This window comes from Molossus molossus, unplaced genomic scaffold (assembly GCF_014108415.1).
Source record: "Molossus molossus isolate mMolMol1 unplaced genomic scaffold, mMolMol1.p scaffold_m16_p_1, whole genome shotgun sequence".
Classification (NCBI taxonomy): Eukaryota; Metazoa; Chordata; class Mammalia; order Chiroptera; family Molossidae; genus Molossus; species Molossus molossus.
In genome coordinates, this window is record NW_023425344.1 from 38975488 (window position 1) to 38992426 (window position 16939).

At 38.6% G+C, this 16939-nt stretch overlaps 1 protein-coding gene across 1 annotated transcript in view; it reads right to left on the reverse strand.

Annotated features, from left to right (window-relative positions):
* Positions 1–800: 800 nt before the first annotated feature.
* LOC118625571 (cyclic nucleotide-binding domain-containing protein 2-like) overlaps positions 801–16939 on the reverse strand; it is a 56277-nt gene continuing 40138 nt past the window's right edge. Inside the window, exons 6-10 of the mRNA XM_036254625.1 lie at positions 16419–16566; positions 16045–16121; positions 5006–5065; positions 2389–2436; positions 801–1001 (exon numbers count right to left, since the gene is read on the reverse strand). Of these exons, the coding sequence (XP_036110518.1) occupies positions 801–1001; positions 2389–2436; positions 5006–5065; positions 16045–16121; positions 16419–16566 (534 nt within the window). The remainder of the gene's footprint in view (positions 1002–2388; positions 2437–5005; positions 5066–16044; positions 16122–16418; positions 16567–16939) is intronic.

The following is a 16939-nucleotide window of genomic DNA, read 5'->3' on the forward strand; positions in this document are numbered from 1 at the left end:
CCTTAGGAGCTTCCCCCTCTTTATTTACTGTTAGTCTTCAAAATCTGCAAAGTTCATCTCACAGAAGCATTACCTAGGCAGAACTGGAATTTCAAACACTTTTTTTTGTAATTAAAAGATACCCAAAGAAGAAAAGTTTAAAACACCAAAAACTGCATCATTCACAGATCACCACGGATAAAATGCTGTGTCACTGACTGTGCTGTAACAATGAATATACATTTTATTGAAATCATATTAGTCATAGTTTCATGGACTGCTTTTTTTTTTTTTTTTTTATAATTCTTACCCAAGGACATGCTTAGAGAGAGGAAGAGAGAGAGAGAGAGAGAGAGAGAGAAACATCAATCAGTGGCCTTCCATATGTGCCCCAGCCGGAGATCGAACCCACCAGGTATGTGGCCTGACTGGAAATCGAACTGGCAACCTTTCAGTACACAGGATAACACTTAACCAACTGAGCCACTCAGAGGGCTGGACTGCTTTTATCACTAACAAATAATTGAGAAAATTTTCCAATGTGAAATGATACCACTTTACGAAATCTTAAACACACCATTCACTGACAAACAATAATATATCTTATCAAGTTTCAGTTATGGTCTCCAGCACGAGGAAGTTACCAGCTGGAGCTCTGAGCAAGGTAGGGTGTGGCATCATTTATTTAAGCGATAACTAAACCCTACGCCCTGACCTCTACGGAGGCATTTCTGAGAGCATATTAAAGTAACCTTCCAACTGTGTTTTTCAATCTCTTTTAAGGTTTTTCATTACAAATAAAACTGAGCTGCGCCAGGGGGTCAGCTCCGGATCCTCAGCTGCCGAGCCAGGACGCCGGCCTTGTACTCAGCCCAGGCGCGCTGCTCCACCACGTCCTCCCTAACGGCCTCCGCGCTGGGGTAGCCACACGCCCGCTCCGGCGCAGTTCTCCTGAATTCAGCGCTGGCTTCTGCTAGAAACAAGTGTTTGGGAATAAAAACGCACTCCACTCCTTCACTAATCTAGAAGAGAGAATAAACATGTTCATTTTCAGTTGTTTAATTCAGAAGGAAATGTAGTTGAGGGTCAAACATGGATTTGAGAGAGTAACGGGCCCCTCTACCCCGCCCAAGGGCCTCATCAGTCCACATGGATGTGCGTGCATCTGAGGAGCGCTGACTGGTCGCCCCGTCTGGGACCCAGGACGGCAACTGTGAAAGTCATTTGGGCCCATGTAGTCCTGACATCTCTCCTTATTAAACCGTAAGGGATTCGGCTTATAAAAGGATTATTTGGAACTATAAAAGGATTAGTTAAGAAAATACGAACCCTAAATGGGATAAGCTATGCACAGCTTATATGTCAGATGGATAGTTTCATAACAATTTTCAAGTAGCAAGGTGTGTGGGTCTGATGTAACGGTTAATCTCCCTCAGTAACACACAGTATCTGCCCAGATCTTCCTCTTCTAGTGAGTCAGGTTCTCTGCCTCTGAACACAACTGCATGCACACTCCTGTGTTTTAGGTGGGCCCCTGTGTGCCCGGGACAGAGTCGTGAGCAAGAGACTGGTCCCTTTCTCACATTAGACTTCATTCTCCCTTCAGTTATTCAGAATGTCTGTCTCTCCCAAGGTTCAGCAAGGTATTTTCTTTTGGCTTTATAGTTTGTGTTCTTTATAAAATTGCCATTGTCCAATGCCAGTGTATCAGACATAAGGGCCTCTTACATATTTTCTGTAGCAGAGTGGGTGTGAATTAGAACCCTCTAAGATTTTAAAAGAGGAAAACAGGATATTTAGGTCAGATGTGCCTGAAATGCAGTCTCTCATTATTTGAGGGACTTTCCTTCTCGAGTTGTCCCTGTACCTCCAGTACCAAGGTCTCCACTGCCAACCCCGCTCGGGCAGGCAGGGGTCAGCCTCAGAGCGAGCAGCTCTGAAAACTCATTCTGCACGGATCCCATGGGCCAGGCTCTGGTTATGTGAGTTTCAAAACTCCCTTGTCTAAATAATCTTCCTTTATAGGATTGTAAAACTTGTGAATCTCAAAAAGTGAAAGAAAAGCCCAAGTCTCTTTAAGGTTTCAATTAACCTGGCGTAAATCCTGACATGGAAAACAGCAAATGAAAAAAGGTATTTACTCCTAAAAAAATAAAAAAAATAAAAAATAAAAAGGAGACCAAATAAAATTACAAGGCAAAACTTAAACAGTTAATTCTATTTAAATTATTTCTATAATTCTGAACCTGAAGCTTTCGATTCTCATGAGGTCATCCTCCTCTTTGGATTTCTACCTTGTGAAATGCTGCTAGAAACTTCTGGCTGTGGGCTCCTGACCCAATGGACAAAGCAGAAGACTTTGCTAAGAATGACTCGGGCGCCACTCTGGGGAAAAGGCCATGCTCCTACCAGGTACGAATGAAGATCACATGACTTGTCCAATGTTTCTGCCAGGCCCTAAAGTTGTAAGAGAACCTCAGTCACTAAAAATAAAAAGTACCTCTTTATCAATTATATTAAGAAGAGTCTAGTCAGTAAATTAACTCTGCTGTAGCAATGGACCAACACATGGTTTTCCAGGAGTCAGATACAGTGGGAATCCAAACTATGTTTACAGGATCCTAAAATAAATATAAAGCTGAGAATCATATATTCATAAGGAATGAGCCACACCACCCATTGAAACTTAACATATCCAAGGCACATCATCTATTTTTGTTAAGCTGTAAGAAATTTTCCTAATGGCAAAAATGAATAATTAGTACTTCTGCTGATAGTGGGACCTGAGCTGGGACTTGAAGGACAGAATCGTTTCGGTTCACAAGAGCAAATTAATAGTTGTCTAGACTGTGAGGGAATATGTAAATATTTATTTTAAATGATTGTTTTAATTACATATTTGAAAAATAAAAAATCAGATGCCATGTATATTAGACTTCTAATAGCAGGCTCTGAGGAGACTATAATTTAATTTTAAGCCTCCTTCCTCCAGAGCTCACCAAGAATGGAGTCAGTGTAAAAAGCCAGATAATGTGAGGCCAGATGAGCTTTGCTTCTGATTCTCCACTCGAGCCCCATCCACAGAGACATTGCACAGTCACAACATGCAAAGGCCCTGATCAGTCACCTTCCTTCACTGGTGACCACCTGAAGTTCTAGAAACAAAGGCATTTCTTCTTTTGAATATAGTAAATGATAATCCATAAAAGTTATTGAAGGTATTCTATACCTGCCTGATGGAAATGATTAGCAATCAGGAAATCTTTATTTAAAATGTGTGAGAAACTGTGAGAAAGATAAATGAGATGATCTTTGCCTTCAAGAAACCTTAGCCTCCTCTGGAACACAAGACCCACATTTGAATTGATCTCATTGCAGTCTGAAAAAAAAATAAACATGAAAAATCTATTTTTTTAAATAACCTGAATTAATGTAAGGAGGGGATTGGCATGTTTTGCATACCTAACATGTGCCAGGCACTGGGCATATATTTTCTCACTTAAACCTCACAGCAATTCTATGATGTGAATATAATTCTTTTCATTTTGTAGGTGAGGAAACTGAGACTTATACAGGTGAGGTGACTTGGATAAGGTCACACAACTAGGAGTGACAGTTCCAAAAGCCACTGCAGGCCAGTGTCTCTGGGTCCAATATCCACGCTATTTTCATTACTACTGGGATGCCCATAGAAAAAAATATTGTGAGATAAACTTTGAAGGGAAATTTTGCAAATGTTTTTAACTTCTTGGATATTTATATTAATATCAAGACACTATTAACAAAATCATATGGAGCCTTGGTTGAATTTTAACAAAATTTTTCATAAATAAGATAAAGCAGGAGCATCACAAAACAGAAACCCAATTAAATGGAATCAGATTCACTTTATCCACCTGTTTAAAACTGCTCAACCATTTAAATAAATGCATTGTCCTCTTATGCAATGTTTTTAAGATTACAATTTTAAATTTAGAAGGCAACACTGTGTAGAGGGAAAAAGCATTAGGTTAGAAAATCTGAATTTGATATTTAGTCCCTAAATTATTATGGTATAACCTTAGGCAGCTCATTTAATCACTTTTAATATTTTAGGAACATTAATACTTATCCTCCCCCATCCTGGCATATACTTACCCACCCATCCACCCATCCATCTACCCACTCAACCATTCATTTATTCAATTACCCATTCAATATACATTTGTTAAGTACCTACTAAGTGCCACTGGAGATATATTAGAGTTAAACTGGGCTCAGACTCTGCCCTCAAGGAGCCCACAGTCTAGAAAGAGAGACAGACATGAATAGGAAGCAGTGTAGTCAAATGTGTCGGTGCTGTACAGGAAACCGGTCTGGCCACAGTGGGCAGAAAGAAAAGGTCACTCCTACCTGGTGAGAGGGTGAGGGGAAGGACATCCAGGGATACCATGAGAGAGAGAGGACAGGCATCACAGAAAAGGTGACACTTGAGCTAAGTCTAGGTAAAGTATGAGCTATTTTCCCCAGTGAATCTGGAGTGTGATGTTGAGAAGGGTGTTCCAGCCAGAGGTAACCACATAAATAAATACTCAAAGATACGTTATGGTGTGGTAGTCAGGAAACTACACGCACTTTGAGTTGGCTGAAGTGTTGGGTGGGGAGGGAGATGCAACAAGAGATGAGGCTAGAGTGGATGGTTTGCCATTGTGAGGAGGTTTAATTTTATTCTGTGGGCATTGGAAAATTATTAAAACCCCTTAAATTAGAGTTAAAGGATCAGATTTGCATTTTAAAAAGACTACAGCTGTAGAGAATCAGTATGGAATTATTATAAAACCTATAAAGACCCACTGTAAACTGCAAACCATATATAAAGCAATATATAAATGTTTGCTTTTTATTTTCAGTGCAACATAAATTACGATGGTTATTTTATAGACCTTGTGTGATACAGAAAACATGAATTCTATGTAATTCTAATACTTATTTAAATAAAGCTATGAAACTTAAAATATAATTGTAATAATAAACTAAGAAAACTTACAAAAACTTCACCTTGTCCCAGCACTCTTATCTCAACAAAACACGTTGCTAGTGAAGATCCCTAGAAAGAATAAATCGAAACATGGGTGATCTTTGAAAATAACAAGTGTTGGTATGGATGTGGAACCCTTGTGCCATGTTGGAGGGAATGTAAAATGGTATAGCCACAACAGAAAACAGAATGGTGGTTCCTCAAATTTTTAAAAATAGAATTATCATGTGATCCAACAATCCCACTTCTGTATATACATCCAAAAAATACGAAGGCAGGGTCTTGTGGCGATGTTTGTATAGCCATGTTCATAGCGGCGTTATTCACAATAGTCAACAAGCAGAAGCAGTCAGTTATCCATTGATGGATAAGTGGATAAACAAAATGTGGTATATATACATATAGTGGAATATTATTCACTTCCTTGAAGAAAAGGAACTTCTGACACATGCTACTGCATGGAAAAACCTTGAGGACAATATGCTAAGTGAAATAAGCCAGTCCCAAAAAGACAAGTACTCTATGAATCCACTTACTTGAGGTCTCTAGAGCAGTTAAATTCATAGAAACAAAAAGTAGAATTGTGGTTGCCAGTGCCCGGGGGGAAAGAGAAATGGGGAGCTGTTGTTTAATGGGGACACAGTTTCAGTTTGGGAAGATGAAAAAGTTCCAGAAGTTGGTTGCTCAATAATGTGAATATATTTAACACTACCAAACTGTACACTTAAAGATGATTAAGATGGTAGTTTTATGTTATGTGTACTTACATAATTAAAAATGTATTGATAATTTAACAGATTAAAATTCATTAAAGGGATGTATGAACATGGTCATCAAATAAGAGTTTTAAAACGTTTATAGTGTGAGGGATTTTTTTTTTTTTGGCAGGGGAGGTAGTGGTTTATAATCAGAGAAATTCTTGTATACTGTGTCTCCAATTGACATTAAATTAAACTAAGCTAGTATACGCTTTTGGAACATTAAAAAGGGAATCAACTGACTTTATTAATTTTAATTAAGTAGCAGCTTAAAATAAGCAGAAATACCACAAAATGTGTTTTCACAATCACTCAAAAATAAATTCAAGCACAGAAATTGAGGAAGATATTCAAATGAAGTGACTGTAAGGATTATCTACTATAAGGCCAATGATTTGGTGAAGCACATTTTGTTTTCAGCATAATGATGTCAGATCCACCCTACTAAGTTGTGTTGACCTACCCTGTGCTTTCAGCAGGATAATTAGAGAGGAATTCTTTCCAACGCATTAGCATGGCGGTTTTCAAACCTGAGTTTTAAGTATCATCAGGAGAATTTATGAAACTTGCAGATCCCTGGGCACCATCTCTTTCCACCTAATTCTGATTCAGGAGGTCTGGGGCACGGGCAAGGAATTTGCATTGTAGCCTCACTTACAGAAGGGGTGGGATTCTGATGCTTGAGGTTCGCAGATAAACTGCATTGCAAATGATTAAGTAAAAACAGCCTTGTCCCACAGGTAGTTTGCACGTCTAGATGCAGCTGATAAATGATCAATTCTAATAGGAAGACACTTTTTAACATCAAAGGTAAATCATATCATGTGACGTTTATCCCTTGACCAGGATCTCCAACAAGTGGACCATAATACAGCAGTCAGACTTGACGCCCAAGAACGCTGTGACTGTGGAACTTGCAGAAATTGCCCACAGGCAGAAGTGCTGCCCGTCACCTCTTCTGTTGGAAACGTCTCTGATCTGCCCAAACCCACAGCAGATCATTTTAGGAAATTTAATTAGTTTGAGGATGCCTGTTGGTGTCTTCTGAAACATAAACAAAGGAGACGGGAGAAAGCAGGCAGACCTGTCGCCCGTCCTTGTCTCTGCTTGGCAAGAGAAAGGGGTGAGGACCCTTCTCTGCCCGTGGATTGCTTCTGGTGCACATCACCTTCTGGCTTAATGTTTCTTTAGTAATAAAGCTGTTTTCTTTACTACCTCTGTGGAGTTTTCTGGGTTGGGGAAGATTTTGTTTTTAATTATATTTCCCAACACCTCTGAGGAGCAGTCAGAGAAGGAACCTCCCAGCTGCTGGGCTCCTGGCTGAAAAGGTGCCTGGGCAACGCGGGAAACAGCTGTGCCGCCGCCTCCAAGCCGCGCACACGCCCGGCGGTGGACGTTGAAGACCTAACGGGCTAAGGGGCTGAAGCACAACCTTGACCAACTTGGTTCTTCTTTTTCAAGATTGTTTTCCTTTTTCTGAGTCCTCTGAATTTCTAAAGGAGATTTGGAACACGACCTAAGTAAAACACCTCTTAAGGAATGGTTGCGTAACTTAACAGGGCATCAGCAAATGCCACAATCTGTATGTTAAATTTCAAAATACTTAAAAAATCTACTTGCTCTGCTTGTGCATGAGAAAATAGCTCCTCTCCCAGGAAGTTCTCTTTTTTCATTATGTATCCAAACTACTTCCATTCATTAAAATTCAGTTCAGTCTATATGACCACTCCAGGTCACCTTACCACTGCCTACCTACTGGTACCTAAGACAACAGAGCACTTATTTACATATGGGTTTTCTTTGTTTTTTTGTTTTTTTTTTTGTGGTACATGCCCCTAGCGGGAACCGAACCCAGGACTCTGGTCCACAGGCCGATGCTCAACCACTGAGCCAAACCAGCCAGGGCACATATGGTTTTACTCTCAAATTGTGGCAGCAAAGCTGCAAACTCCTCAAGCAGAGAGATAATGTTATATATTTTCTAAAATTCCTGCCTGTTATAGCTTGAAACTTAAATGTGCACTTGCTGGATTTTTTTCAAACTCTGAGTTACTTTATATCTTAAATAAATAAACAAATTATATTTCCTTAATTAGACAATTTAGCATAACTTTTGGCACAATAGTACGCAGCTGACATCTTTGTTAAATTTAGTTAGAAGATAAGGGGATGCAACTAACATATTTAACCTTTTCTTATGGTGGGCAATGATCTTGGTGCATAAATAATTTTATTTAATTAAATGAAATAAAGGGTAAGTTACATGTAAACATCATTATACATTTAGGATGCACAAATAAGATATATTGTTTTTACCAACTTAAAATGTTGGGTAAATTAATTTAGCTACTCAAGAGCTCATTCTCAGAAACCCAAATTTCTTAACTCACCCCATCACCATGAAAATATCAAACTTAAAATATTCAGTACATTTTACAACATTGCTAAGCATATTCTCCAATGATTTATAACAATGCTCATATTTTTAAAATATGCTTACAAAAATTATAATTGTTCTAAAATCTTTTCACGTCATGCATTTGAATTATGCCATGGGGTAAGTGACAATCTGCAGATTGATCGTGAAATAATGCATCTTAGGCTTTAGAGCCCTTGCTCAGGCCCCTTCCAAGGTCTAGGAGAGGCTCCAGCAACATATTCACATGTACTTATATTTTTGTAAACTTTGCAAACGTTATTATATATTTTAATTACAATTGTTTAAGATAGCTTTTTCTTTCCACTACTACTTTCTCGCCCTCCTATTTTCGATCCTGTTGGGAGACACTGGAGTGGTCAGAAGTATTTTGAAGATCCAGGTAAGGGGAAGTTGAGTTGGAGACACATCTGGTGTGGATTTAGCGGGATATACTGGTGTGGTTATCAGTTACTGCTCTGTATATTTAGGTTACTGGTTGCCCCCTAGGATACACTTTCTTCCATGAGAGTTCAGGTATGCACTCTGTGACTCCTCTGGCTACATTATGTTACAAACATGGAGAGAGACAGAGCCAGAAGGTGCTCTATGGAGAATTCTTCCAATTATTGGACACGTAAAATTAAGTGGAAGATTTGACCTCATTGTGTCCTAATCAAGATGGAATTTCTATTTTGTCAGAAATAAGCTGTATACTGCAATGTATACAACTATAAACATGTCACATGTATTTTTTATGGAACTCCTACAAAACAAATATTTTCACTATTTCTATGAATATAATTACAAACTTACAGCAACCCACAAATAGTGAGTGCTTCTGAGAGCAAACTTGCATATCTATGTATGTCAACACATCAGATCACATGTTGGCATGTCTGACACATCTTAAAGATTTTTTATTTATTGACTGGTTTTAGAGAGAGGAAGAGAGAAAGAGAAATGTCAGTTTGTTGTTCCACTTATTTATGCATTCATTGGTTGCTTCTTGTATGTGCCCTGACCAGGGATCAAACCCACAACCTTGGTGTATCGGGACGACACTCTAACCAACTGAGCTATCCAGCCAGGGTGACACATTTTAAAATGTAGTGATTCCAGATGAAATGGCTACAAAATTCTTTTTCTTCAAAAGTGATCCCTAAATTATATAAGCTTTAGGTACTACAAAACCTGGATTTGTTCTTACTAAGCAATTCTGCTTAGATTATCCTCATGCAGGGAATCATAAAAGACGATGGTGATAATATTCACTTTAAATACCATGTAGTCTGGTGGGGTGTTTTCATATATTTTCTTTTAAGTTTCAAGACTTCTTTTTTTTTTTTCCCCCAAATAAAAGCTTATGTTATGAAATGCAGTCAAAAGTCTTAGTTGTTGACACTATGAGAAAAGTAGAGAATAATAAGTTAAATAAAAAATAAACACAAAAGCCCTGGCCGGTTTGGCTCAGCGGTTAGAGCGTCTGCCTGCGGTCTGGAGAGACCCGGGTTCGGTTCCCGCTAAGGGCATGTACCTCGGTTGCAGTTTGTCCCCGGCCCTGGTTGGTCGTGTGGGTGGCAGCCACTCGATGTGTCCCTTTCACATCGATGTTTCCCTCTCTCTCTCTTCCTCTCTCTCCCTCCTACTCTATCTGTACAAAAAATGGAAAAATGTCCTCGGATGAGGATTAAAAATAAATAAATACAAAACAAGAAAGAATAAAATTAAATATTAAAAATCAGTGCAAACTCACAACCTTAAAAAGATACATCCTCCCCTGTTAAGAGTAGTCCACTGCCCTGGCCGGTTTGGCTTAGCAGTTAGAGTGTTGGCCTGTGGTCCTGAGAGACCCGGGTTCAGTTCCCGTTAAGGGCATGTACCTCGGTGGGTGGCAGCCACTTGATGTGTCCCTTTCACGTCGATGTTTCTCCCTCTCTCTTTTTCTTCCTCTCTCTCCCTCCCACACTATCTGAACAAAAAAATGGAAAAATGTCCTTGAGGATAAAAAAAAAAGAATAGTCCACTATTCAAAACTGTGGGGTAGATAACAATTTCTTAGACAGTACACAAAAGACATTAATCCCCCCAAATAAAAATAAAGTGGATCTCATCAAATTTAAAAACACTTATTCATCAGAAGACATTGTTATTAAAGTAAAATGGCAAGCCCTTACAAACTAATAGGAAGGATAAAGAACAAGTCAATAAAAAGGTTTTTTTTTTAATGAGTGAAAGACTGGAACAGTCACTTCATGAAAGAAGATATCCAGATATTCAAAAAACATGCTCAAATATACTCAACATCATTAGTCATTAGGAAAATGCAAATTAAAACTTCAATAAGATGCCACAACACACTCATCAGAGTAGCTAAAATGAAAAGATTCTAATGTTGGCAAGGATACAGAACAACAGGAATTCTTATATGTTGCTGGTGGGAGAATAAAACTGTACAACCACATTGGAAATCTGCTTAGCAATTTCCTCAAAAGTTAAACTTCTGCCTGCCCTATGACTCAGAAATTCCACTATATACATAAATATCCAAGAGAAACAAATGCTTATGTCCACAAAATGACATACTGGTACACACAACAACACTGATGAATCTCACAGGTGCTAACTTAAAACAATTCCCACAAGTCAAGCTGTCATAATTTAAGTGTCAATGGAAATAATAATGACTCATTATAATAATATGATTAATACTTAGTAACATGAGTAATAACAATTACTGATCATATTGGTTAATTGAAGTAAACCAAGTCTATAAAAGACACAAATTTATAACAATACTCAAAATAGTTAATAGAACACAGTGACTTTCACACTCTTTTGTTGTTAATCCTCAGTCACAGATATTTTTTCCATTGATTTTTAAAGAGAATGGAAGGAAGGGGTTAGGGAAGAAAGAGAGAGAGGAAGAGAGAAACATCAATGCTAGAGAGACACACTAATTGGTTGTTTCCTACACACACCCCAACTGGGGCCGAGGATCGAACCTGCATCCCAGGTACATGCCCTTGACATGCCCTTGAACCTAAGACCCTGTAGTGCACAAGCCAACACTCTAACCACTGAACCACACCAGCTGGACCAGACTCACAGTTTTTTTTCAACCAAGCCCACAGTTAGAAATATAGCCCTGGCCAATTTGGCTCAGCAGTTAGAGTGTCGGCCCACAGACCAGAGTCTCCCTGATTCAGTTCCTGCTGAGGGCATGTACCTTGGTTGCAGTTTGTCCCCGGCCCCGGCTGGGGTCGTGTGGATGGCAACCAGTCGATGTGTCTCTCTTACCTCGATGTTTCTCTCTCTCTCTCTTCCTGCCTCTCTTCCTCCCTCTCTAGTTGAGATGAATGCAAAAATGTCCTTGGGTGAGGATTAAAAAAAAATATATATATATATATAGTATATGACCCAGTACACACACACACACACACACACACACACACCCCTCTTAAATTCTACACAAAATATTTATTACCATTATTATATAAGATGAACCCTGGTTGTTTTATTTTATTCTACTTTTTAATCAATTTAAAAAAGATATATTGCATGAACAACCAATTGGTTGTAACCTATAAAATACTAATAACATTTACAAAAAATAGTTAAAATGAAAGAGGAAAAGGCTAATGTTTACTGATTTTGAGGTTTTAATAAGTAGGACTATTTTATATGTAAGCATTTTGTTTCACCAATCACATTGTTTGCTTATATCAGGGGTGGGGAACCTTTTTTCTGCCATACAAAATTATCAACTTAAAAATTAGCCTGCTAGCTATTTCTCTCTCTCTCGTCTCTCTTGTCCCTATCTGCTTGGTTTCCACTACCTCAGAAGCCGTTTCCAATCCAGGTAACCATTAATAAGTATTATATGTATCCTTACAGAATTTATTTGTGCATAATCAAAAAATATAAATTATTTGATCACATTTAAAAAATGTTATTTTATTCTCAGAGAGTGTTTTAATCAAAATATAATTCATATACCATAAAATTCACATTTAAAGTGTACAACTAAATGGTTGTAGTATATTTCGGTAGGTTTTAGATTGTACAACCATAACATTATGTATTAAAGGACATTTCCATCACTCTAGAAAGAATGCTGATGTCCCCTAGCTATCACTCCCCAACTCCCCGTTCTCCTATCCCTGAGCAAACATTAGTTTACTTTCTGACTCTATAGATTTGCCTACTCTGGACATTTCATATAGATGGAATCATACATTAGGTGCACTTTTATGACTGGCTTTTTTCACTTAGCATGTTTTCAAGGTGTCAATACTTCATTTCTTTCTTTGATTCAATATTCCATTTTATAGATATAAAAAAATTTTGTATTAATTTAATTAAATTAGTGGGACTTTAAATTCATTTTGTTTATGTATTCATCAGCTGATAGACAGTTGTGTTGTTTACTTTTTCTTTTTTTACTAATGTGAGTGATACAGCCACGAAGAGCCGTGTAGATTTTTGTGTATGCTTTTGATTACTGTGGGATATACCAGGAATTGCTTGGTCACATAGTAACTCTCTGTTTAATTATTTTGAGAAACTGCCACCTCTTTCCAAAAGGGCTACATCATGTTTCATTCCCACCAGCAATGTATGTGAGTTCCAGCTTCTCCACATCCTTACCAACAGTTGTTATTGTTCATCTTTTTTATTACCTCCCCTTTTTAGCTCAGAAGAAAGGAAAGAAGCATGTCACATGCACTGCTGCGTACCTTGCTTTTTCCACATTACCTCTTGGAGAGCTCTCCCTATCCGGAAACCAACAGGGAGGATCTGTTTTGGGGAAAGCAGCTGGTACAGAGGAGGAGGGGTCAGAGGAATTCTGGATAAACATACATGTATATATATATAATTTTTTACTCCACAGGTATGTTGTATCACAAGAAACACAAACACACACACAAACACACACCATACACGTACATGCCCCTGAAGGGATCCCAGCACCATCTGAAAACTATATCTCGGTCCGGTTCACCCCCCACTGACAGACGAGGAAACCAGAGTCCAGAGAGGCCACGTGGGCTCCCTAGGTATACTGGATTGCTAGGGCTATTGCAACAAAGTACCAAACTGGGGGCTTAAACAATGGAAATGTATCGTCACACAGTTCTGGAGGCTGAAAGCCCAAAATCTAGTTGTCGGCAGAATTGTTCCTTCTAAGGCCTATAAGAGAATCTGTTCCAAGCCTCTCTCCAGGCTTCTGGTGGCTTGGTGTTCCTCGGCTTGTGAAGTGCCCTCCTGAACTCTGCCTTCAGCCTCACCTGGCGTTCTCCCTGGTGTACGTGGCTGTGTCCAAATTTCCCCTTTTCTAAGGACAACAGTCATACTGGATTAGGACCCACTCCAGTAACCTTATCTTATTACATCTACAACAACCCTATTTTCAAATAAGGTTACCTTCTGGGGTACTGGGGGTTAGGACTTCAAATGTATGAATTTTGGGGGAACACAAATCAACCCTAACACGAGGCTTACTGCCATAGTGAAACTTTCTGGATTTCCCAAATATGCTTGAATTTCCTAAGTATCTTTTATACTACGGAGCCAAATTATCATCACTATCATCTCCAGTTAAAGTTAAGTATGTTAATTCAACAAGCAAACAACTGAGATGCGACATCAATTAAAAAAAAACAGTTATTACTACAAAGTAACCAAGCACATTGTGGGCATTAGTGGGGGATAAATCTCCGTACATGCCACGGCACTGTGGAAAGGTCTGTGGACTGGAGGTCAGGGAATTCGAAGCCAAGCCCTACCTGGGACACTCATCATGGGAACATGTGGAGGGCACCGCCGCTTCTCACGGAGGAGTTAATATATCTCTGTTTTCCTGAGGATTCTTGCATTCCCATTCTATTTTGTTATGCTCTGTTTTGTGCTATTCTTTTCTCTCCACACACTAATATATGAGCAGTGAGAGACAGATGATACTAGTAGACAAACATATTTACAGCTGCTCAGTGACTCAACGAGTTTTAGAAATGGGAAACTTTCACTTACTACCCTTATTTAATACACACACACGCAGGGAAGCCTACGGAGGCAGCGTGGCTTGTCCTAAGACACACACATTCCTTGCATGAATAACTTCAAATATTTTCATAAGTTCAGGGACCTAGGGCTGCTGTGGATGAACTTTAGGGATCTATATACCTCCTGAGAGTTTGTGTACAAAAACTGGTATAAATATGCAGGTATACATTCTCTTTCTGTTGGAAGGAGTGTCTAGTTTTCACCAAATTCTCAAAGAGAACTATTTTTGCTCACATGAATTCATAGCTCTTATGCCTAAATGTCTGTCATGTAAGAGATATTCAGTAAACATTAGTTGATTTATATATATTGAATTCTTAACCAAGAAAAGTTAATAACCACTAGAATAGAGTAAAATAGAATGCAGTCATTCTCTGGAAAATAATCCTTACTGTTTCTTGCTGCCATAATGCTCTACCTGTATGAAGTTTTTCATCATCCTGTAGTACCAAGTCCTGGCTGAATAATACCATGCTGTATGTGTCTATTAAACCTGAAGAATGATATTTGAATCACTATTTCATCTCCTTTAGGAAATCATCCATCTTTTTTTATTTAACTTTACCATTCTATTTAATTAACAAGGGTTTAACAGCAGTTAATAAATGATACATTAATTAATTTAGAAAATCATTTTGTCCTTATAAAAGTAATTTAAAAATTTTAATGCTTGTCACTTTCCTTAGTTCCATCAAGTAAGACAGAACAGCATTCAATTAAACCGGAGTTATTTCACTTTCCCATTAGTTCTAGCACCAGGGAAAATCTCTAGTGTATCCAGGACATGCACTGGAACAACGATAAAAATTGTGACTTTAAAGAAAGAAGGAAAAATGCCTTGGGCCCAAGATATGTGGCATCATAAACAGAGAGCAGCAGCATCATAGAATAGGTGCTCAAGGAGTATTTGATGAATCAGCGAAAGAAAAAAAGAAGTAGCTAATGATGCTGGAAGGACAGAAACCCCTCTTTGAGCAGAGAGCCATTAACCTCAGAGCAGCTGATAGGACCTCCATCAGGGGAGGGTGCTGTAATGAATGGTTAGGTCCTGTCTGAAAGAGAATGTGCTTTTGTGGGACTTGAGGCATGGCACCAAGCCGATGATTATCAACACAGATACCAAAACAACTGTCTGTCTCTAGTGATCAGACATTTCTTGTTGGTAATCTGTTACTAAGGACTTGTAAATGGGGCCTCAATGAAAAAAAAGTATGATACTCTGCAAGAAGCAGGCCAGGCCATGTGTGCCACAGATGTGTATAATAATGAATTACATTTTTTTTAAAACCCACAAATGTTATTTACAAATAGTGTGCACTCTTCGGAAGCGTTTACAAATAATTTACTTTGCCGATGGAGATTTAAAGTCCTCTTCCTCATAAGGTTTGGCCTTACTCAGACTTGTGTCCCTATTTCAGAAAACAGTAGCTGCTTAACAAACGACTGTGAATGTATATTTATAAATTAAATGTCATCAAGAGCATTACTGAGTATAACCAAGGAAGATCCCACAAAATCTTGCTATTTATCTTGCCTAGCTTGCTAGACTACCCTGTATCACAGAGAAAGAGTGGATTTCTCATCTTAAAAACTTCCTGAAAAAGTAAGGGATCCGTTTGACATCTTTAAGACTTGAAGAAATGAACAGGGGAATTTGGGGTGCCCCCTGGGCTAGTGCCCAGATGACAGGGATCTTCCTATGTCTTTACTCTGCAACCCCTGGAACAAATATCTATGATATGTTAGAAAGAAAAGAACCTAAGATTCAGATCTTCGACAACACACCAAATTTATAGCATTTACCTTACCTGGAGTGGAGATTTCTTCGTGTCTAGTGTTTTTTCTCTAGCAGCTGAGAACGAAGTCTTGGGAGAAACTGTGGATGCTTAAATAAGAACAGATATTTTGTTGTTGTAAATTCTATTACAACTTCACATTATGATCCACTCATTAGGTGTAACAGTAGGCACGTCTTAAAAATGGTATTGTAGAATAGTATTTAATGAAAAAGAAAACACTTGTTTTAATTTTTCCTTCTTTTTTTAATGGTATATTGAAAAGTATTTCATGTAATTAACATAAATAAATATTATATGGCTGATATGGATCCAGAATTGGTAGATTGCAACTCAGAAATAAATTCCAATGTTTGTGCAACCTTATTAGACAGAAATATTCTTACTTTTTAAACTTCTTCCAGTTACATCAAGAGTTCCTCTTGATGGAAGAACAGTGTGGGCATTTTTCAGGGTGGCAGAACTTGACTTCATTACACAGGAATGTACAGATATTTCCTCATAGTTCACTTGAGCAATTATCCGACAGCGACCCTGAGAAAAGACAGTGAATAACTGAGTGAGAAAGAAACTTGGCCCTGGCTGGTTTGGCTCAGCGGTTAGAGCGTTGGCCTGCGGTCCAGAGAGATCAGGGTTTGGTTCCCACTAAGGGCACGTATCTCGGTTGCAGTTTGTCTCTGGCCCTGGTTGGGGTCGTGTGGGTGACAGTTACTCGATGTGTCTCTCTCACATGGATGTTTTTCCCTCTCTCTTTCCCCTCTCTCCCTCCCACTCTATCTCAAGATAAAATGCAAAAATGTCCTCGGGTGATGATTAAAAAAGAAAGAAAAAAAATGAGTCAATACTGAACCATCTAGCGTCACTGGGCAACCTGTGGTCAGGTCCAACGCACCCTAGCTCAAGAGCT